Genomic DNA, 24,941 nt, shown 5'->3' with positions numbered 1-24,941 from the left:
TGTAGACCTTTTACTATTATGTCCCTTCTCTAAATTTTCACGTCTACCAATCATATCAGAGGCTTTTTTCCAGGACTACCCATTCTTCAGTTCTCATCTTCTTTGAGTAGATTATATCTTTTTAGTTACTTTACACTTCTTTAGGTTCACCTTTTTTTTTTTAGGTTACTTAACGTTTCTGTGATTAATTTACTCTTTATAGTTACCTAACACCTTTTTGTATTAAGATCTTAAAATAGACTTAGCTTAAAGTTCTAGCTTCGCTATAAAGTAAAAACTAAATACCTTCATTGTTCAATCAGGATATTACACTTTCATCTTTTCCATAAAGTAAGATCTAAGTAGGGTAGAGTAATCTAAATTTCACAATGATTTTCCTAATATTGAGCCATCCTTGCATTCCTGGTATAAGTCCCACCTGATCACAGTGAATAACCCTCATGATGACTTGCTGGAGTCTTTTTGATAGTATCCTATTTAAGATTTTTGCATCTGTTCATTAAGGAGATTGGTCAGTAGTTTTCTTTCTCTGTTTTTGACCTGCCTGGTTTTGGAATCAGTACCATATTTGTGTCATGAAAGGAATTTGGTACAACTCTTTCTTTGCTTATTATGTTAAATACTTTGTATAGTGTTGGGATTAGCTGTTCTTTGAATGTTTGATAGAATTCACTTGTGAATCCCTCAGGCCCTGGGGATTTTTTCATAGGGAATTCTTTGATGGCTTGTTCGATTTCTTTTTCTGATATGGGATTATTTATGAATTCTATTTCTGTTAATCTAGGCAATTTATATTTTTGTAAATATTCATCCATATCACCTAGATTGGCATATTTATTGCCATGTAATTGGGCAAAAGTTTTTAATGATTGCTTTAATTTTCACTTCATTGGAGGGTGAAGTCTCCCTTTTCATCCATGATACTGTTAATTTGGTTTTCTTCATTCCTTTTTTTAATTAGATTGACTTTGTCTATTTTGTTTTTTTCAAAATACCAGGTTCTAGTCTTATTTATTAGTTTAATATTTCTTTTTCTTTTACTTTTGATTTTATTACTTTCTCCCTTAATTTTTAGGATCTCTAATTTAGTTTTCTTCTGGGGATTTTTAATTTATTTGCTTTCGAGGTTTTTGATTTGTATGTCCAATTTATTGACCTCTGACCTCTCTAATTTGTTAATATATGTACTCAAGCATATAAATTTTCCCCTGAGTACTGCTTTGGCTGCATGCCATAGATTTGGAAAGTATGTCTCATCACTGCCATTTTCTTTAATTATTGTTTCTTTAATTGTTCTCTAAAATAACCTATTTTGGAAAGTCATATTGCTTAATTTCTAATTTTTGATTTGGCTCTCTATGTACCCTTACTGATCATTATTTTTATTGCGTTATGATCTGAAAATGTTGCATTTATTATTTCTGATTTTCTGTATTCTTTTGCCATGTTTTTATGACCTAGTACATGGTCAATCTTTGAGAATGTACCATGTCCTGCCGAAAAGAAGTTGTATTCCTTTTTGTCCCAATTTATTTTTCTCCATATATCTATTAACTCTAATTTTTTAAAGATTTCATTCACATCTCTTACCTTTTTCTTATTTATTTTTTGATTTTATTCATCTAAATTTGATAGTGGTAGGTTTAGGTCTCCCACTATAGTATAGTTTTCTATCTATTTCCTCCTTCAATTCCACTAGTTTCTCTTTTAGAAATTTGGATGCTATACTGTTTGGTGCATACATGTTGATTCCAGATATTTCCTCATTGTCTATACTCCCATTTATCAGGATGTATTAACCTTCCCTATCCCTTTTAATCAGAGATATTTTTACTTTGCCTTTGTCAGATATCATGATTGCAACTCCAGCCTTCTTTCTATCAGTTGAGGCCCAATAGGTTTTTCTCCTACCTTTAATTCTAATCTTGTGATTGTCTCCTTGCCACAGGTGTTTTTCTTATAGACAACATATGGTAGGATTTTGGATTTTAATCCACTCCTATTTGTTTTTGTTTTATGGGTGAGGTCATCCCTTTCACGTTCAAAGTTATGATTGTCACTTGTGTATTCCTCAGCATTTTGATATCCTCTCCTAGTTCTGTCCTTTCCTATTTTGCTATATTCTTTTCAACCAGTCGTTTGCTTTTAATCAATCCCCCTAATCCACTCCTTTAATATGCTTCCCTTTCTTGGCCCTCCCATTTTGTTCCCTTCTTATTTTTTTAGGGTCTGTTAGGTTTCCTCCCTTTTTGTACTCCCTTCCCCCCCCCCCCCCCCCTTAGTTTTCCCTTCTCACTTTCCCTGTAGATTAAGATAGAATTCAATATCCCAATGGATCTAAATGGTCTCTCTCAGAATTGAATTCACTGAGAATAATGTTTAAGTAATTAGCACTCTCTTCTTCTGCTTCTCATAAGAGTATTCTCCCCCTCCCCTTCCCATGTGTATCTTTGTGTGATGAAGATTATCCTATTTATTTTATTTCTTCAAGTATCTCTTGGTGCCATCTTTGATTCCCCCATCTCTTTTTCTTTTTTTTTATATCATCTTAAAGCAATTATTACCCCAATCTCTTCTTGTGAATGATTCCTCCATTTACTATAATAGTGAATATATTGCTTGAGAATTACTAATAACATTTTCCCCATATACTAATATAAATAATTTGATCTTATTGAAGCCCTTAAAGAAGAAAGTTTGAATAAAAAAGATTTCCCCCTCCCCCTTCCCTCTCTTTCTTCTTTAACTTTTCATGTTTCTCTTGATCTTTGTATTTGGATATCAAACTTTCCACTTAGTTCTGGTTTTTTCTTTACAAATACTTGAAAATCTTTTATTTTGTTGAATGCCCATACTTTCCCCTGGAAGTATATAGTCAGTTTTGATGGATAGGTGATCCTTAGTTGAAGACCCAATTCTCTTGCCTTTCTGAATATCATGTTCCAGGCCTTGAGGTCCTTTAGTGTGGAAGCTGCCAGATCTTGTGTAATCCAGATTGGTGCTCCTTGATATCTGAATTGTTTCTTTCTGGCTTGTTGTAAAAATTTCTCCTTAGCTTGGAAGCTCTTGAATCTGGCAGTTACATTCCTGGGAATTGTCTTTTGAGGATTTAGTGTAGAGGGTGTTCTATGAACTCTTTCAATGTCTATTTTGCCCCCTTGTTCAAGAACATCAGGGCAGTTTTCTTGGATAGTTTCTTGTAGTATGATGTCAATATTTCTGTTTATTTATGGCTTTTCAGGTAGACCAGTGATTTTCACATTTTCTCTTCGTGCTCTGTTTTCGTGATCCATCATCTTTTCAGTGAGATAGTTTATGTTTTATCCTATTTTGTCAGTCTCTTGACTTTGCTTCATTAATTCTTGCTGTTTTGCAAGATCATTGGCTTCCAATCGCCTAATTCTGGTCTTTAAGGACTGGTTTTCTTTTTCAGTATTGCCTATCTTGCTTTTCGTGGCTTCCAGGTGTTTCTCCAATTGGGAGTTGTTGTCCTTTAAACTGTTATTTTCTCTTTGAACGATTATTTCCCACCTTTCTTGCCAGAAGGCTTCCATTTTTCTCATGAGCTCTAATTTAAATTCTTCAAGAGCTTGTGAACAATTTCCATTTTTTTGGGAAGATTTTGGTGCATTTACTTGAATTTCCTCTCCTATTTCTTCTATAGCCTGAGCTTTTCCTCTGTAAAAATTTTCCAGGGTCAGTCCCTTCTTGTTTTTCTAGCTGGAGGGAGATTGTTGTTCCTGGGTGTTATTTGCCATCACTATGGAGGTTTTTCCTTTCATTTTTAGTCAGAAACCTGAATGAGATGGGCAGGCTCTGTGTATGGAATTAAGGAGCAAGTATTTTGCCTGAGGCCAGCTCTCGAATCTCCACCTCTTCTCCTGATTGCTGTCCTTCTCTGTGCTATCTTCCTGGGAGCTCCCATGGTCTGTGCTCCTCAGCCTGCTGGCTTTTCAGGTGTAGCTGCTCTCAGGGGTAGGTCTTTGGTGGTCTTAGTTAGCTGCCCAGGACCTAGATATGCCCCTCACTCACTCTAGAGGTGCCTCTAGCTTATTCACTGATTCTGGTGGGTGCTCACTCTGAATCTGGCTCTATAGATGGGGTTGGGGAGGGTTGATCAGCTCGGATTTTGGTGGGAGCTTTTTCACTCCCTTATAGTCTGACAGTGCCCAGATACCACATACCTTCAATGCTTAGTCCTACTGTAGAGCCCCTTTGTTCATATAAATTTGGGTTTTTTGTCTCTTAAGGTAGTCTATATTGGTAGTTGCTGAGGAGAGGTAGTGTCCTGCATCTAGACTACCTCCATGTTTACCCGGCAGTCACCTATCTCTTTTAACTAGATCTATTTTTACTTTTGCTATATCTGATATCATGACTGTGACTCCTGCCTTTTTATCAGTTGATGCCCAATAGATTTGGTTCCATCTACTGACTTTTACCTTATGTGAGTTTATCTTGTAAAAAATAGACTTGAATACAGGACTACAATCCCCACAAGCCTTTGCTCCACTTCCCCAAAATACTTTGTAATCTCACGGGAATTCTGAGATGGGCCGAGATTGAGGAAGGAGTTTTGGGCCCTCTTTTGGACTTCCATTTTGGAGCAGATGCATCTCTTCTGTGATATGGCGACCACTAGATTGGATGAGAACTTCTTGAATTTTTTAGCCTAGATACTGATTTTTTTAAAGCCAAGGTTTTCCAAGATGCTCTTTAGAAAACCATCTTGATCAGCTCCTGCCTGAGGCCTTCTCAGGCTCCTGGTTCTGCTCCTGGTCTAGTCCCCAATCTGCGCTCCGGCTCCCGGCCTGACCCACCCAGGCCTCACCCATCTGGCCTCGTACCCAGACGGCTCATCACCCAGATCCTTGGAGCAGATTGCTGAGGACTCATTGCGACCAGCTGGTAACAGTATTGGCCACGTGAGCGGAGGGGAGAGATGAGAGGGAAAGGAGAATGGGCAATTTTCCCTTAGGCTAAGCCTCCAAGTGGATGGGGTATTGACTCCACGTGGGCGGCCTGGGCTCCACATGGACTGGAGCAGGAGGAGTGATCAGAGCAGGGGAGAGAGAAAAGGGAGAGGAGAAGAAACAGATTTTTCAAACAGAAACTTAATAGCAATGGGCTGTTTAAAAGGATACCTTTTGACTCTTCTGGTAATTTCATTGATTTCACCTGCGTGCCAGAAGAAAGATTCATTCCAAAGATTCAACTTTGGAGAGGCAAATGGGTGGCTCGGCGAACTGATAGCCAGGCCTACAGACATGCGGTCCTGGGTTAAAATCTGGCCTCAGATACTTCCCAGCTATGGGGCCCTGAGCAGACCCCTTAAACCCCATTGCCTAGCCCTTACCACTCTGCCTTCGGACAATAGACATTTAAATGGATAAACCCCCAAGGAACTTTGAAGAGACTAAAGGTTATATTTTGAGGCATTTCAGACTCCAATGGTTTATAAAAATCCCTGTATTCTATTGCATGTTTTGTTATGGTTTTACTTTGTGATTTTAAGTTCATATATTACTGGATTCAATATTCTCTTACACTGAAGGTTGATTGAATTTATTTTGAATGTACTGAGTTTTAAAATTCTGTTGTTTTCCCCCTATAACTGTGCTGAACAAAATTATTGTAATTCAGCCCATATGAAAAAAAAAACAGCCTTTATATTTTGACTTTGGAAATTATCACATAGATGGACTGCAGAACTGGTTACAATTGCTATAACAACCTTGGAAAATTTAATGTGCTAAATATCTCAATGATTTTAAGGATTTTTTAAATATGATTTTTGGAATTTTTTTTTTTAACAATCTCTGGTTATTTTTGTCTGGCCCTACCACTAGGTAAGGCCAATAGTAGCTGAAGTGAAATACATTTTATAAACCCCAACCTTCCCACATGTGAATGGAAGTTGGGCAGTTAATCTCAGGGCATTTGTATCCCTAACAGCCTCCAAAGGAGCACCCCTTTATTTATACTCTTCAGCTCACTACTTTACTTGCACTAGAATGATATCTAGATTTCTTGATTATGTTCTTAACCCAAGATGAGTTTTATTTTGTTTAAAAAAATATGTTTAAATACCAAGGTTGAGAGATTGCTATGTTTGTAAAAATTGTGACAAATGTCCATGAATTCATAGGTTTTAAAAATGTCATACAGCAACTTATGTGAAATATGAAAGTGTTTGTTTGCTATTGTAATTAATTGGGCTATTGAGAATTTGGGGGGTTTTGGTAACTACATATTTGTACTACTGTATTTTTAAAAATGAAAAAATTGTTAACCTTGTTCAATTCATTTGCCTTCTACTCACAGTGAGCATGGCCAGATATTAGGAGGAAATGGATCTCATTTTGGTGAGAAAGCCTTTTATTCTATATTTTCTTAGGTGACAGAGTTTCAATGATTATAAGCTATATTTTTGAATTTTTTAAAGCTCTTTTATTATTATATTTTTCTTTCATGTTCAATATACTTTTTCAATTTTTTAATTATTTTTTTCTCTCCTTTTTATATTTAAAGCACATGTCACCAGCATTAAGATTTTCTTTAACTTTTTGACTTTTCAGTGCTACAAGTTTGAAATACATTTGCTAATGCGTTCCCTAAAAAGCTTGTGACTATAAAAACGATGCCACTAATTATTTAAATAAATTATGGGACTTTGCTTAATGATTCTGTCTGATTCCAGGAGAAGATATACACACAAGAGCCATTGCACAGAGCCAAAGAAAAGCCAATCCAGGATGGATTGATGCACGTCTAGGCCAATACAAAGGTCTTGAACCTAGTGTGAAGACTCAAGGTTACTATGTTTATCATTGCTAGACATAGGCTTTCCTTGTGTCCACACTCACTCTGAAGACACTCACAGACGAGTATCCCCAAACTTGGCTCCTACTTGGCTTCTATGATCTGGTCCCTTTCTTTTCTGCCTCTCATAGTGTGGTACCTTTCTGTAGTCCTGGCTATTGACTGGGTAAATGCATCATTGCTTAGATCATTTTGATTGGGCCCTGATTCAAGAACCTGTGATAGATTTATTTTTCTTTTACTTAGAATTTTTACACATAAGACTTTGATAGTCTATATTTTCATCCAGAAATTTCTTTTTTTATTTAGATTTTTCTGATGTCTTTTAATTTCTCTTGCCAATTGATTCATATACCTCATACCTCAGCCATGCATCCCTAAGTGATCCTGTATTTGTCAATCACCCTCTTAACGGGGGGAATGTAAAAAATATTATTATTTAAATTGCAAAGTTTAAATTCCTTTTGAGAAGAATTTTAGGTAAAGAAGATGCTACCTCTCTGAATCCAGAACTGAACTGTTGGAGAAACCACCATGAAGATGCCTCCAGACCACAAGTTGAACAAAATTGAACTTTGGGTGTGGTTGATTGAACATTTATTTGTATGTATACTTTTATGCCAAAGGGGACTGCCCCTAAGTGGCCTTTTGTCAATGCATTTCAGCAATTATTGGTTTAATTTAATTTTTTTTCTTTTTCTTATCCTCAAATTATTGTAATGTTTAAGTTGATTATGTTCTCATTATCCTTTTTGGGGAAACTTTGCTCCCCAACAACGATCACCTGAGGTAATGTAAAAAATAGACTCGAATACAGGACTACAATCCCCACAAGCCTTTGCCCCACTTCCCCAAAATGCTTTGTAAACTCACGGGAATTCTTAGGTGGGCCGAGATCGAGGAAAGATTTAAGCTGGTGGCAATGGTTTTTGGGCCCTCTTTTGAACTTCCGTTTTGGAGCAGATGCATGTCTTCTGTGATGTGAGGTTATCTGGCCTAGGCCTTTGGCCTAGGCACGTGTTTTTTCTTATTCTGTATTTCCTTTAATCTTTAACCTTTAATAAACCTCTAAAAAAATATTACTCCTTACAGAGAGAAACTAATTTCTACCTGCCTCAGTCTCCCCATATTCCTAAATTTTAATCTTTACAACCTTCCTCATGTGTGTTTCTTCTAGACAGCATTTGGTAGAGTTTTGGTTTTTAATACACTCTGATAGTCGCTTGCATTTTATGGGTGAATTCGTTTTATTCATATTCAGAGTTATGTTTACCAGCTGTGTATTTCCCTGCATTTTGATTTCCACTCCTAGTTCTGTTTTTTCTTCTTTTACTATTTCCTTCTCCACCAATATTTTGTTTTAAATAGTCCCCATAATTCCCACCCTTATTTTACTTCCCTTTCTAACCCCTTCCCTTCCTTTTTACTTCTTATTTTCTTCACAGTCTTTTTATACTTACCCCCTCCCTCCCTCGAACTGCTTCCCTCCCCACCTGTCTGTTTGTTACACTTCTACTTCCCTATAGGGTGCAAGTAAATTCTCTGCCCTAATGCATTTGGTTGTTCTTCCCTCTTTGAGTCAATTTCATTGCACATGAGAATTAAGTATTTCTTATCTCCAACTCTTTCCATTCCAGTATATTGATGTTTTCTCCCCCCCTGCCATGAGCTTCTTTGTGAAATATAAACTTACCCCCTTTTGTTTCTTTTCCCATTTCTTTTAGTATTAACCTTTTTTAGCTCTAGTTGTGTGTTTGTATATATATGTATTTTTATATACCTCTATGTGAATTTATGCATACATATATCTATATCATATTTATTTCTTGACAGTTTTTCCTATATTTTTTGTCACTGTTCCCTCTAAGTGTAATTCTTCTAGCTGCCATTCATGTTAATAACATTTTTTTAAGAGATACCTTTTCTTAAAGGAACACATATGAATTTAATATTTTGGGTCTCTTAAAAAAAGGTGTTTTTTTTTCTCCTTTTCATTTTTCTTTTTTACCTCTTTCTTAATTACCTTTTGATGATTCTCTTGAATTCTGTGCTAGGGCATCAGATTTTCTATTCTGGTCTGGTCTTTTCTTTACAAATCCTTGGAATTCTTCTATTTTGTTAAATTTCCATCCTTCCCCCATAAGAATGTAGTCAGTTTTGCCGGGTAATTGATTCTTGGTTGTATACATAGTTCCCTTGTTTTCCGGAATATCATATTCAATGGCTTTTGGTCCTTTAGTGTAGATGCAGCCAGATCCTATGTTATCCTATCTGTGGTTCCATGCTACCTGAATGGCTTCTTCTTAGAGGCTTGTAATATTTTTCCTTGGACTGCTAGTTTTTCGATTTGGCTATAACATTTCTGGGTGTTGTCAATTGGGGATTAAGTACACTAGGTGATCTGTGGATTCTTTCAATCTCCACTTTTCCCTCTTGTTCTAGAATATCGGGGCAGTTTTCTTGGATAATTTCCTATAGTATTATGTCCAGGCTTTTTCTTTTGTCATGGTCTTCTGATAGAGCAATGCTTTTTAGGTTGTCTCTCCTGAATAGATTTTCTAAATCTTCTGTTTTGTGAATGAAGTGCTTCATATTTTCCTCAATTTTTTCATTCTCATGATTTTTTTTTTTATAGTGTCCTGCTGCCTTGTGAAGTCTCTTGCTTCTACTTGTTGTATTCTGGATTATCATGACTAGATTTATTTCCTTGCTTTTTTGTCATCTTTCTCTTTCTGGTCTGAGTTTCTTTGGAGGTCATCTTTTATCTTCTGCTTCATCTTTTATTTTCTTTGCCACATATTTCGTCTTCTTTGCCTCATCTTTTATCTCGTTTACCTCATTTTCAATCTGATTAATTTTGGCTTTCCAAACACTGTTTTCTGTTTCCAGATGACTTATCTTGCTATTTAAGTTCTTTTCCCAGTCATCATCTTCAGGCTCTCTTAATTGTGTTTTGAATTATATTTTTAGTTCTTCCAAAGACTGATCCAATTCGCTGGGCTTTCTGGTTTTTTTTTTTTTTTGCTTTGTGTTCCCTCATCCTTCTTTATTCCATTTGCTTTTTTTGTTCATTGCCTGTATAGAATGTTGATTGTAATTTCTCTTTTCTTTTTCTGTTGTTTGCTGATATTTACTCCTTTATTCCTTGCAGTTGCCTGTGCTTTTGATCCTCTTATTTTTTTGTGGTTTTGGGCTTTCATGTCAGCCTTCACCCTTGGAGCTTTGTTAGTAAATGTCTCAGTGCAGTGTGTGTGGGAGTGGCGTTGAAGCTTGAGCTTCCCTGCCCTCTGAAGGCTTTGATGGGTTTTTGTCCAGCTGGGTTGGGCTGGATGTGCCCTGAGGCCAAAATGTCCGGAAGGTAGGGAGCAGTATGGAGTGTCTCTGCTGCTGCAACTAGGCTGCCTGCTCTGAGCTCTGAGCTTCTTCTCTAACTGCTTTCCCACAGCCTGTGTTCAAAGGTCTGAGCCTGGCACAGCTTTGCCCGCAGAGTACTCCCCCAGACCAGCACCCTTGCCCGCCCTGAGGTTCCATCTATGGCTGGAGGTTTAGTGCTCTAAGTGGGGGAGGGGTCCTGGGACCTTCCTTGTTCCTTCCCCTTAAACCTGATTGTTCTTGAATTTCAGCTTTGGGGGTTGTACCTATTTAGTTGAGTACTGCAGGAGGGTTTTTTGGCTCTGTCTTGTTGTTAGGTTTGATTTTCAGTCCCCTAAGAGCATTTAATTTGTTATCGGTAAGGAAGGGTTTTCAGAGGTCTTAACTTTCGCTGCCTCTTCGCTGCCATCTTGACTCCGTCCCCCTTTTCTTGGAATTGTTAATCAGGATTTGCTTGTTAAGTTTTCTTGATTAATTTGGAGGATTTTTTTTTTTATGGGAAGCTCATTATATTCCTGTTACTTCCTCATTTTGGGTACGAAAAGGGCCTTTCTGTTTTCTCCCATCCAGACACAGGCCCCTGTTTTTATCCACTATAAACATAGCAGTAGTTGGACTAGTCTTTCTGACATCACTTTTCCCCTTTTTGTTCACCTGTTATTATATATATATTTGTACCTTACTAATTTTCCCAGTGAATTAATAAAACTATTTTCAGCTCCCTGTACATGATTTTTATTTCCATAATAAAACATAGCATAAATGCTGAGAAGTAGGATTATGTGCAATACATAAATAATCATCTCACTTGTTAGCTTAAAAATTTTCTGTGGCTTTTCCCCCTACTGAGTCTAATTCTGATTCCTTTGCTTGACATTTAAGTCCCTTATTAAAAGTAGACCTCAATACTTTTCTATTTTTATTGATTGCTCCTTCCCGATCATTCAAAGAACTCTGTGCCCTGAACATTTTGTGCTTCTTGCTTTGATGTGGCTCCATTTGTTACTTATCCCTTGAATATTCTGCTTTTCTTTTGCATTTTGAAATTCCTGCCCTTCTTTTCTTTTTCATTAAACCTTTACTTTTTCTTAGTAGGTATTCAGAAAATGTTGGAGGTCAAATTTGAACCCAGGTTCTTTGAACATAAGGCCTGGTGCTCTATCTACTATGCTCTACCTAGCTGCCCCTAAAGTTTATTTTTAATATTGGACTTAAATTCTTCCTCCATAAAGTTCTTGTTGATTTCCCTTCAAGCTGGTAGTGTTGTTCTTCATAAAGAAGCATTTCGATACCTCTTTAAAGCTCCTTAATGCTTTTAGCTGTATGATTTAGTTACTATAGAGCTGGCTTTGAAGCTAGGAAGAGCTGGTTTAAAGTTTTACCTCAGACATATATTGGGAATCTGACCTTGAACAAGTCATTTAACCCATATGCTGTATGTAATACAAGTTGTATTTAAGTTGAAAAAGTGTTGATCTGCATTTGTAAAGGGAGTTTTTTTCATCTGGCGATTTCCTATACCAGTAAAATCACAGGTCCAGTCCTTCTCATGTACTAATTATATGTTTTGCATTACAGTTACTTGTATGTGCTGCTTCCTTTCTAGACCTCCGTTTTATGAGGACTGGGATTCTGTACCTAATTTTGTCTAGTGCCTAGTTTAATGTTGTGTACTTAATAGATGCTTAAATGTTGTTTGAATTGTGGAACATAGAATCTGAGTCTTGTTCTTCATGTTGTATTCCTTCAGTTATCAAATTCCCCTGACAGTTTAGATTTCAAATTGAAAAGTCATTAATATGTGATAATTTTATTCTTTTACTTGTTGTAAAAAAAGAATCTTATGGTTACCATAACAACTATTACTCATCCAGATTGTATCTTCCGTACATCATAAAAATAAAACTGCAATTTTATGAACTTATAGTATGTCATATGAGGAGAGATGCGGATTAAAAATGTTTCCGTTGAAATGATTGTGGTTACAAATGAAAATTTTGTCAGTGTTCTGATTTAGCATGTATTAAGTTTAAATTTGTAGTACCAGACACTTCATATTAAAAACATTCACTGCTCCCATAGAATTGACTTGAAAATATTAAATCAGAATATTCAAGTCACGCTTACACATTTACCCATGAAATAATGTGGGAAAAGAAGCATTTGGAGTTAGTTATATTTGGTCACCTGCTCCTTATTTTCTTTCTCAGCTTCTGGAACATCTGAACAGAATTTGAGTGATTACATGTTAAATAGAAAGAACGGCATTGGATTTTTCTCTATTCTTTTAGTATATTAGCTGTTAACTCATGTTCAGAATTTATTGATGCTACTTTGAAAGTAAGGTTTCTTTTAATCATGGAATATTTTGAGTGTTCCCACTATTTTCCCAGTACTATTTTTTTCTTTGCCAAAATTCAGCTTATTGCCTCTAACTTTTATAGGATAATTTTTAAAAAGGATCTTTTTTCAACTCTTGGAAGAATTGTATCTTGTAAGAATTATATGTAACTTTAATTTTGACATGGTCTAAACATTTGCACATATGAAAATATTTTCAAAATTGCTCTTATCTTTGAAAAAGTCATTTATTTCTTGTATCAAATAATAGGAATAGGAAGGAAAAATGAGGGATAGCTGGCTGCAGACTATTTTTTTCCTTTTTTTTTTAAATCCATTACCTTCTTTCTTGGAATTGATACTTAAGACCAAGGCAGACGAGTGGTAAGTGTTTGGCAATTGGAGTTAAGTATCTTGCCCAGGGCCACACAGCTAGGAAATGTCTTGAGGATAGATTTGAACCCAGAATCTCCTGTCTCTAGGCCTGGATCTCTACCAAATCACCCAGTTGCCCCTTGTGTACTATTTTTCAAACCTACTCAAATAAATGAGGCTGGATGAATATTTGAGATAAGAATACCTCTAGTATGGGAGTTTCCTTAGCATATAGAACTACAAAGCCATAACATCAGACAAGTGCTTTCATAGTTGTCGGTCCTGGTAATATTGTTTGTGTGTGATTTCCCTTATTTGTTATTCGTGACTATTCTTGTATTGTTGCTGAAGGCTGAAATTTCTCTCTGTAGCCATTGGGTTTCTACTACATTTTTCATTTATTCATGTAGTAGAATTTGTTGGGGGATCCATTGTAACTTTGACTAATGAGGTGATAAGCTGTGATAACTGAGTATAAAACAAAATTCTGGTAACATTAGCATAGAGTATCTATTGAGAGTCTTAGGCCTTGTGTTTTGTGCCATGCAAAAACACTTAGACTTATTAGTGAGGGAACATTTTTTTCTGTAGCTCTTGATTCTTGTGAATGCTTGCATCACTGCCACCTTGTACTGGTACCTTGTATATATGACTACCAATAATTTGATTTTTTGGGGAACTGTTCCATTAGAATGCTTCTGTAAACTCTTTAAAAAAATCCCTTACTTTCTGTTTTCGAACAGCTCTAAGAAAGAAGGGTAAGGACTAGGCAAATGGAGTTAAAGTGACTTGCACAAGGTCACATAGCTAGGATGTATCCAAGATCAAATTTGGACCTATATCCTCTTGACTTCAGGCCTCACACTGTATCCACTTAGCCTCCTAGCTGTCTAGCCTCTGACTATGAGAGAGGAGTGATACTCTATTGCTTAAGTTTTTGTTTATTCTCTAAACCTCATGATTTCAGTAAAGCAACATTTTTATATCAGTATTCTGATTAGTGTCTTATAATGTTTTTATCAGAATTTTGTGTCAGGTTTGTTTTTTTTTTTACAAGTCAGGATGAATTTCTTTTTGAAAATTTACCTTTCTGTAGTTGAGATACCAATGCCAAAAATATTTATGAAGCATTGTGCAGGATCTTGAAAAGACTTTTAACATTGGGAATCCTTTTTCATTTCATTGATACATTTTAGGGAGATTACTGTGTCTGCTTTTATAATTTTTAAACTTGAAGATAATTTGTAGAAAAATAAAATGATGATTTTTTGTTTATATGCAGAAAAGATGAAAAGGAATATGCATTGAAGCAAATTGAAGGCACAGGAATATCCATGTCGGCTTGTAGAGAGATTGCAGTAAGTGTATATAAACATAGTTCTTTATTTTATTATTTTAGTTATTTTAGATGCTATTAATATTTTATTAGAAACTTATTTTCTATGAATACATGTTAATTTCATAAGTATTCAATGATTCTTCAATTAAATGTTTGTGAAAAAGGCTGCAATACTTTTTGAGTAGTGAACTTGATGGCATAATTCAGTAGTTAAACCATTTGGGTAAAATATTCACAAGATCACAGTGTATATTATTAATAAGATTCTAAACCTAAGTGATGATTTCATGATTATTTTTGTATGAGTTCCACTTTTCTGTTCTATAGGAGACTGTTTTGAAGGGAAGTAGGGAAACTTGCAGGGATATTGAACTGAATATAAATCTTAAAAAAAGGAGTAAAAAGGAGGAAAATGATAGCATTTGTAACCATTTGAATATTTGTAGGGAAAAATAAAAATGTTAGTAACAGAAAAGTGTTCTTGTGTGTTAAAATTGATTTATTTTTTGATGACTCACTTTTTATTCTGAATGTTTCAGTAACTTAATGTTCAAATGTCCTATAAATATTATTTTTAATTTTACTATGCATTCTTCAGTAACTACCAAAGTTTTTGAAAGTGTATGCTGACAAATTCTTATAGAAAATGAGCGTCGTAGAAGGAGGGTTTTTTTTTGTTTTTTGTTTGTTTGTTTGTTTTTTGCTCACTGGAAAAGTAGACAAAGTAATAGTTGAGTCAGGAAAGAGAAATGGTGTATCATAAGAGTCAAGATAAAAGTTTTCCCATACCTCTGTTTTTCTCTCAAATTAGGGTATTAACACAGAGCTAAGTTTTCATAATTACCCCTTTGCGCTGAATCACTCTCCCATATTTTCCCCATAAACTTCAAATTTGATATATAATAGCTCAAAGACCGGGTCTCAGTGGCCTTGCCTTTTGGTTATCAAAATCAGTAAAAGGAGGTAGCAGTCTGTGGCAGAAGCTACATTTATAACTCTGACAAGATTCTTTAGAGTGAGGTGCTAGTTAGAAATTCTTTTATGGCTGCTCATTATATGAACTCATTGTAAAGATGCATCCTCCTAAAACTAAGCAAACTAGTTTTCAATGTGAGACAAAACACTTATCTCTGTACATTTTACAGCAGAGGCATTATTTATCATCTTTTCACAATCGATTGAAGAGGTAAGATGAGAGGAGGAGAAAAAGTCTGAGCTTTCATAAAGTGCACATAAAAGAAGAGGCGGAAAAATAGCTCTAACTAAAGGTTTGTAGGTAGTAGTGGAGGATAGCTTGTGTTTGATTCAGGGTTTTGGCAGAAATTTCTTCATTGCAGGTAAGTTGTAGTGGGAAAAGTAGGCTGGAAAGGCCCAGGAATAAGGGCTTTTTACCAGGTATTATTATTGGGCAGGCAATTTGACTTTTAGCTTGAGACTTAGAATTATAGCAAGTATGGATCGTAATGGATGACATTCAGTCAATCAGTAAACATTTATTTAGTGCCTACTGTGTTATAGGCACTGTTTTATTTACCATATTCATGTTTCGGTTAGAGTGGAGTAACTTCTACATTGTTTTACAATGAGTTGACTGTTCCAATTAGAAGAAAAGCTGAGAGAATTATATATGTTTTTTCTTCTATGTTATCAGGGAGAATAAATTATTAAAATAATTGAAAGTACTTCAAGGGGAAAACCAAGGAGAGAAAAGTGTCTGAGTAGACAGAGGAAAATTCTTATTTGAGACAGAACACTGGAATATGGAAAAAGAAGGTAACCCAGAGCAGAAAAACTGTGTTACTATTATAGAGCTACTTAGTATAGATGAGAGTCTTCTCCTGGAGAGTGGAGCTATATCTTTTGATGAAGAAACAGCGTTTGTGTTTGTTTTTTTTGGTCCCATGGAATTTTTATGAAGATCTACAGGACCTAGTAGTATGGAGGATATCCACAATGGTGTTTGGTTACTCTTTGCTTAGAAATGCCATTATGGCCATTCATGAACCTAATAGCAAGAGTCAGAGGGAATTCTCCCTTTCCTGGGCATATATTCAGGATATAATAGCCTTCCCAGATGTGGCAAAAGTGACACCCATGTAATGATTATGGATCCATAAAGTATTTCTGGGGTTTATGGAGTTCAGGGAAAGGAACAGAAGACATAGGAGCAAAGCTAATCTATTGATCACCACTTCCCATTGAAGATAGAAGATGCAGACGAAGGGAATAGATTTCAGAAGTGGGCAGGTGATTGAGCAGATGATTACTGAGAATGGGATTTGGATTGTTGGCTCTAGTTTATATACTGGAATCATGGATTCTTGAATGGAGATAGTGTCCATTTCACCAGGACTAGTAAATAATCTGTTAGTTTGTGAACTTCTGTGAATCTCCTTAAGAGAACTTTAGACTGAAAATGGAGAGGGAAGGAAAAAATTGCCCTTGATGATCTCTCAAACTAAATACTATAGAGAGTAGCAGATGCTTCACAGAAAGAACATCTTTGGAAACCTCATTTTTAGGAGATAATACCCTAGAAGGTGAGTAGTCTATTTAAATGCACAGAGTGTAGTTGAGAAGAGAAGGCAAATGAGCAATCTTAATTCAAGGAGGTAAACTGTACTAAATAAACATCACTGACATTTGATGGGTGTTACTCATGATTAGATTATGGACATGGAAGAGTTTATAAGTTAACAAAAAATAACATTAAATAGAATAAGCCTTGTGATATTATGTATTGAAACGTTTTACTTCTTATAGGAAATCTATGAACTGGCAGGGGAAGGAATTGGGTAATTGGAGGGACAAATAGAAGCAAAATAGTTGCGTTAATATAGATCAGTGGAGTCAAACAAATAGAAGTGTAGATCACTAAACCATATTAAGAATTCCTATCATATTAACTTAGAAAACCACATAACTACTTTACCTATGTCCTGTTGTATTTTTTTATTTTGTTAAATATTTACTTAATTACATTTTAATTTGGTTTAAGGCAGCATGTTTGACACTACAAATTACCAAACTAGAATGAAGAAATGTTGAACAAAATAAGAAACAAATAACAAACAGCATGCAGATGCAAATGGCATAGTAAAGATTGAGGACATCAGTTATTTAGATATTTGCTGTAACACTGATATAAGCATAGCAGATGTTAAGTTCTGATTTATCTTAAAGCTGTTTTTATTTTTTTTCAAAAGCTGGAAGAAGTGATTGAAGGAAACAATTATTCTATACCTTTTTTTTTAATAGTAGGAAGTATCTGTTTAATGAAATAGAAATGATGAGAATCTTGGAAGTAATAGTTACTATGTTTTGGAGTTTGTTGTATGTAAGGAGGAAGAATTTGGTCATATTCTTATGTGCAATTCAGATTTTTTGATAGTAGATTTCAGGGAGTGAAGAATGGATAGGTAGGATCTATCTATCCCAAGGCCTAAAATTCTAGATAAAAGGACAGAATTTAATCATCAATCTTATCTCCACTTCCTTCCTCTTCCAAACTTTGATTCTATTGCTATCTTTTGTTCTTACATCACTTAAATTTCCAGTATATTATTTGCACTACTACCACACCACTACCCAGTGAACCATCTCTTTTAATGAAGATTTTTTAAAATGAAAGAAAAAGTAGTTCACTTAAATTAACGAACACATTATCATGTCTGATAGCATATGCAATATTCTCTTCTCATAGTCTCCCCAACCTCCACAAGTTGAGGAGAGAGATCTGTTTTATTAACTTTTCTCTGGGGCCATATTTGATTATTTTAATTATAATGTTCAGTGCTAGTCAGACCCATGACTCCCAGATTTATCTGAACAGGACCATTCTCTCTCTTGAGCTTTAGTTTGACATCTCATTGGCTATTGGGTGTTTAAAACTGGACAAGTTCTTAGACATCTCAGACTCAACATGGTCAAAATAAAATTCATTATCTTTCCCTTCAAATTCATCCCTCTTCCAAACTTATCATCTCCTGGTAATCAAACTTCTTTGATTACCTAGGTTTTATAACCTCAGTGTTATCCTATAGTTCAGCCAGATTGTCCTTTTTTACTGTTTCTTATGCATAACATTCCAGTTCTTGTTTTCTTACCTTTCCACTGGTTCCTCTGAAAGCCTTTAACACACTCTTATTTCTTCTGTCTCTTAGGAGTCTATTTGTTTTAAGACTCAGAGAACAATTTCATAATGGATTCATTATATTTCCCCTATTTGTTAGTATCCTTCTCTATCCCCTTCATTGCCTTATCTTTGTTTATTTTGTGAATACTTATTCATGTAATCTAGTACAGGGACTTTTTCATTTTGTTTCTACACCAATGCTACTGTAGTACCTATTATGTAGTAGATGCCTAATAATGATCTCTACCCACTTGGAATTATTTGCTTAATTGTGAGATCTCTGGGTCAAAAAGCACAAGACCTTTAATCATGCAAACTGCTGTCTTTTTGACACAAACTTCCTATGGAAAAGAAAAAGGTAGTGATCTAGAGAGATGGAAATAGATACAGATTTTTAAAACGGCATGCATGATATTCTAGTCAAGATGGCTTCATGGTAAGTTCCAAGGGAGCAGGTTCTGCTACAGCCTCCCCACCAAAACATGGGCATTTCAAAGAGAAGAAAATGTTCTAAAGTCATAGCAAATACAAATGAACAAAACCAGAAAATGAACAAGGTAAATAAATATGCCAAAACAATTAGGAAAAAAAGAAGCAACTGAAAGAGAAATTTCCAGAATGATAAAGTTGGGGAAAGAAACAATAGGTGTTATTTAGAGACTATCTCTTCAGATAAATAAAGAAAACATTTGAAGAAGTTAGGTAATGTTGAATACTGGTAAAAAAAAATTCATAAGAACAAACAGAAGAGCTTAACAAAATAAAAAAAATCACCAGTGGAAGTGAGACTAGAATAGAAAAATAGCATAAAAGATTTAAAGACTGTTTTGATATGATTCTTGTGTTCAAGTAAGAAGAATGTATGTGATCGATCAAAGAAGTATGCTAAATTTGTAACAAGCATGAGGGTCAGCAGGTAGATAGCTAAGTGTTCTTCTATAGCCACATTGTAGAGGATTTAGGAGAGATTTAGGAAAAGAACTTCACAGCATGAGAAGCCGTGGATGGGTTGCAGTCTGCACCCATTTGGTGGTAGTATCTGAATTAAATTATCAGATCCTTTGATGTCTGAAGAATATAATAGAAAATGTTCTTCCCTTCCCAAATCAGAAGCAATGTTTAATAGGCTTAATGTGGTGAAAGAGAGTTAGTTAGTATTTGAAATAATTGAGAAAAAATGAATATCAAATGCAGGATTTGAAACATGTAAATCAAGATGTAGCAACTCTGGAACTATTGATGTCCCAGGAAATTTAGAAAAACAAAAACATCTTGACTTTATGTGCTAGGAAATCATGCAATACTATCTTTCAGAAGTAATAAAAATAAATTATGACATTAAAATAAAAGCTGAGGGGGGAACCCTAAGCTTCAGCTCTATTGGATATACTTTAGTTGAACTTTAACAAGACAGAAATCCCATCAGCATTATAAAGATCAAAATTACTATGCCAAAAGTCATCATCATTCAAAATCACAGCAGTCTTCTCATGGAAGAGGAGAGATAATTGGAGAAATTGGAATCTGACATAGATAAAATTAAGAAGCCCTGGGCCATGAACCCAGAGTTATCTAGCCATCAAAACTCAATGCACAGTATGGAGCATTTGGACTTTGAAAAGTGGAGATGCTTTTGTAGGGAATCTTTGATGATGATAATAAAGCTTCCAATCTAAAAAGGAAATTTCTAAAGCAATAAAAATAATATCTAGAATTGAGATGAAGAGATCGCTAACGAAATAAGTGAACCTGGTTTTAAGTAAATCACTAACATTCCTCCATTTAAAGGAGGTATTCAGTTCAGAACTTCTCCTGTCTCAGATAACTGTGCTACTCCTCCATTGTGCTCCTGCCTGGGTTATCTTCCTTGTGCAGCTTCTCACCCCTTCTTTGGTAACTTACTTGATGTCTTGAATAGATTTGATTTCCAAACTGTCAAGGAAATGTGAAAGAAAATTCTAGACCAATATATTTTGATTAAAATCAACACAAACATAATAAATGTTCCCAGGAGATTATTTGATCATAATATTAGATCGAGACAGCCTTCAGTAAAATATCATTTATTAAAGAATTTCAAGTATAAGCTCTTTATAACATGACCAACTATATGTTCAAAGTCATCAGCTAATATGTTATAAAAATGGAGAAACAATAGAAACATAACCACTAAAAAAAGGGCTGTCAATTTTTCAGCAGTCTTATTTGACACAATTTTAGAATTCTTAGAAATAGTAATAAGGCATTAAAAAAAAAAAGAAAATTAATATACCTCAGGAATGGAGAAGTTTAAAATCTCTTTCCAAAAGACATAAATGTATATCTAGAAAATCCAAGTCAGTTAAGAAAAAATTTAGTTTTTTTTTTCCCCTTACCAGTAAGGCCTTAGATCCTGCTACTATAACAAAAGGCATTAAAGTAGTAAAGTGGATGATAAAATGCTGGGCCTGGAGACAGGAAGACTCATCTTCTTGAGTTCAAGTCTAGCCCCAGATACTTATTTTGCGTGATCCTGGGAAAGTCACTTAACCTTTTTTGCCTCAGTTTCTTATCTAATAAAATGAACTGGAGAAGGAAATGGTAAACCACTCTGATATCTTTGCCAAGAAAATCCCAAATGGGATCATGAAGAGTTGGATATGACTGAACAACAACAAAATTATAACTAAGCAATGGGATATACGATAAACCCTCAAAAAATTTTAAAATATCACCAATAAAAATTAAGGACAATATATAGATAATTACTCTTAAATTAGAACAAATATCATATATTTATGCTAACTTATTAGGGCATGGTTAAAACCTATCTAAAGATAATTTGAAAATCGTTTTATCAAATGTCTTAGAATAAAACAAATGAAGAAAACCTCCTGATAATGGCTAGTTAGAGCAAATAGAATCAAAATATACTTGATTACATCCCAAACAAGTTTACTTAATGTAAAACTAATCTAGATGTAAATGTGTCATATTAAATAACCTAATTCATATGGAAAAATTGTTTAGAATATAGAAACCTGTAATGGTGGAAATTTAGGGGAGATGGGAGAGGTTATAATATTGTAATGGTTAAGAATGTGGCTACAGGATTTATGTAATATTAAACAATGGCCGCCAAGGAATTTACTTATGAAATTCCTAAAAATGAAACACTCAAGTCAGAATGAAGTTTATGGAGGTTTAATCACACTGGGAGTAGGGAAAAGGATAGGGAGAGAAGGAGAGAAGAGAAAAAGGGAAAAGGGGCTACTCAACCTCTGACCAAGGCAGAGGGAGTTTTAGGCCCAAAGGCCCAGGTGGAAAGAATCAGTCCTTAACTCACGTGACCGATCTGAAGGAAAGCTGTCTGCGGGCGTCCTCTCTGTCCAAGCTCCTAACACCAACTCCTCCTAACACCAACTGGCGTCTCCCTCTCCCCACAGGAAGTGAGCGAATTCCAGAGGCTGTTCCCTACCTCACTTCCTGTGTCTCACAAAATCCAATGGTTGGCTCTAGCTTGGCTTAGGACAGCCCAGGTGGGCAGTTAGTTATTTCTGATTTGTCATTGACTAGCACATGCCCGTGTAGTGTGGGTGTGCACAATTTTGGGTGCTAGACCAAGATGGAGACTTTTTAAAATTCACAAACCTATGAAAAAGAATATTTCTGAAGGGTGTATTAATTTCAAAATAACTAAAATAATAGTTTCCAAAACTTTTTGTTTATATACCCTTACCAGTAAAAATCTTATGAATAGGTTCCCCAATTTAACACATATATACATACTTCTATCATAATAATTATGTGCATTATAAAACTCATACCAAAAATTGATATTTATAAAGATGGAGTAATAACACCATGCTCAGTTGCAGTCAGTCAGATGGTTCCTGGATTTATCTAAATAGTTCCATTTTCTTTCTATTCTAGGAAAACTTGAACTTGAATCATGCCTCAGACACTGGCTTCATGACCTTGGGCAAGTGACTTAACCTCTCTGCCTCAGTTTCTTCTTTTGTAAAAGGAATAATAACAATAATGCCTATATTACATGATTATTGTATAAATAAAACAAGATAGCATATTAAATTGCTAGATACATTTTATTTATTGTTAGCTTCTTTTTTATGACAGTCAAAAAGATAATGCCACCTTAGTTCTAGGGGTATAGTTTCAATAAAGAGAAAGGGTAATAATCTCACCATGCTCTGCCTTGGTTAACCTTAACTGCTACCAGTTGTTTCAGCTATTCAATTCTGAGAGCAATGTTTTTTGAAAGACTTGGTCAGATTGTAGCCAGGATAGGAGGAGGTCATGTGATATAAAAAACAGTTGAAGGAAATAAGGTTGTTTAGCTTGGAGACAGCTTAAATGGACATGATTGATGGTCTTCAGCCATTTGAAGGGCTGCCATGTGAAAGAAGACTTGATCCCAGCAGGCTCAACTAAGAGTAGTAAGTTGAAGTTGGAAAGAGGCACATTTTGAGTTTAACAGAAGAAAAAGCTTCCTAATAAGAGGTGTTTAAAAATTCAGTGGGCTACCTTAGGAGGTAGTGATTTCCCCATCACTGAAGATCTTCATTTATAAAGCATGATTGATTCCCTGGAGATTTTGTAATGGAGATTTTTGTTCAAGCACAAGTTGGACTATGTGAGATTTTTTGGTTTCTTTCAACTTTGAGATTCTATAATTATCTTGAACCACTTTGTACCATGGGTAAGTTACTTGAATTCATGGAGGCTCAGTTTTTTGTTTTTTTTTTTCCATTTAGAAAGCAGATGGCAATATTTTCCCTTGTTTACTTCCTTGGTTTTGGGGAGACCAAGTGAGATAAAATGTGAAGTGCTATGCTATTGTAAGATTTCTGCTCTTAGAATTTTAAAGAATAATTTTAAAATAAATAATTAATATTAAGTAGTTCAGAGCAAGCAGTTTGAGATACTATAGTTTAAACAGTAACTTTTTAAGTCAGCATATTTCTATATGTATCTACAGTATTTCTTTCATTTTGTGGTGGGAAAGCTTTTGATCTCCTGCTTTTAATTATTAACATCAGCCATTCTTGTTATATTACTCATTTTATAATGTTTGAAGGGGAAGCGAAGCTACCCATGACACATTAGTTACCATGATGCCTTTGGTATATAGCTGTTTAAACTGCAGTAGAATTTCTCCAACATTTTTCCTGTCAACCAGAGAAAAATAGTTGCTTTTTTGTGGCTTATAAATTGGAACTGATACAATCGATACACTTGAGAAAGAATAGTGTATGTATATATATTGTATTGCAACTCCGAACCTTAAAATTTTATATAAACAAATTAAAAATTGTAGTATTTTCTAATCATATTCCCTAATTGTATCATATTAAAATGAAATCTCATGTGTCATATTTTATTATGGCAGAAATTATGCATTTAGGCTTATTAAAATCCTAAAACAAGATATAAAATTATTTTTTTTGTTTTTCTTATCATTTTCATGTTATGTCCCAGATTGTGAGTTTCTTTCTTTCAAGCAGGTAGCTAACCTTAGTCACTTATAGGTTTGCAAATTTTCTTAGCAATACCTTTTTTATTATTCTTAATTCCTCAGAAAAACTGTAGTTTCATTGCTCTGTGAACTATGATTAATGACACAGCTCCATGCCTTAGTGATTGTTTTTTGAGTTGTTTTGGTTACAAATTCATCATCTGATGGCTAACTTTCAGATAATAATAATAATAACAACAACAACAACAATAATAATAATAATAAAATATAGCAGTTCTCATGTGCCAGATACTGTGCTAAGCATTTTAAAATTATTATTGCATTTTATCTTAACAACAACCCAAGAGATAGAATTCTATGTTATCATCTCCATTTGACAGATGAAAACTGAAGCGGAGGCCATGACTCGCCTAGGGTTACAGAACCAGTAATTGGCTGAAGCAAGCTGTGTTTGAAATTGGGTTTTCCTGACTCTCTGCCTGGCCCTCTTATCTATTGTGCCAACTTTATAGGACTTTTCTCTCAATGTCTTTCTAGCTCAGGTAGAGCATTCTAGAACTTATGCTTAATTGTTGAAGCATTTGAGAAATAAGGGTAGTTTTCTGCTGTAGTGTGTCATAGGGGTTGACCTTCAATGTATATACTTATTAATGTTTATTGAATTGAATCAGTACAGGTTATTTTTTATTTTGAATGTTGCAAAAATTCTGTTCCTTAAGAAAAAGAAATCACTGTCTTATGAGGTATGGCAAATTTTTCCCTCAAAAGTTTTCTTACAAATCTAATGTGTTCCTTTTTCAATAACATTACACCATACCCTTTCAAAAAATTTATTTTCTGAGAATGATTTGATATGAGGTTTAAAAATACTAAATTGTAAATCCTTCTCAATGTACATTTATTTGACTATTATCTAATGAAAAGGTGTAAATAAGTTGAATTAAAATATTTTTTTATGCTTATATCCATGGTTGTCTTTTTTTTCCTTCTTAGGATAATGCAAAAGTATAGTATTTAACACCTAAAAATCCAAATAAATAAATAAATATGTTTTAAAACTGTTCTGTGTGTTGTCTAGTGGT

General features: G+C 34.8%; 1 protein-coding gene across 4 annotated transcripts in view; it reads left to right on the top strand.

Moving 5' to 3' along the window:
• CDK19 (cyclin dependent kinase 19) overlaps positions 1–24,941 on the top strand; it is a 248,765-nt gene that overhangs the window by 77,051 nt on the left and 146,773 nt on the right. For all 4 annotated transcript variants that reach the window (XM_001368694.4, XM_001368653.4, XM_056814348.1 and 1 more), the window contains one exon: positions 14,192–14,267. In XM_001368694.4, coding sequence (XP_001368731.2) covers positions 14,192–14,267 — 76 coding nt within the window. The remainder of the gene's footprint in view (positions 1–14,191; positions 14,268–24,941) is intronic.

This window comes from Monodelphis domestica, chromosome 2, assembly GCF_027887165.1.
Source record: "Monodelphis domestica isolate mMonDom1 chromosome 2, mMonDom1.pri, whole genome shotgun sequence".
Lineage (NCBI taxonomy): Eukaryota > Metazoa > Chordata > Mammalia > Didelphimorphia > Didelphidae > Monodelphis > Monodelphis domestica.
Note: the sequence above shows the minus strand (reverse complement) of the source record. Positions and strands in the feature narration are given on the sequence as shown.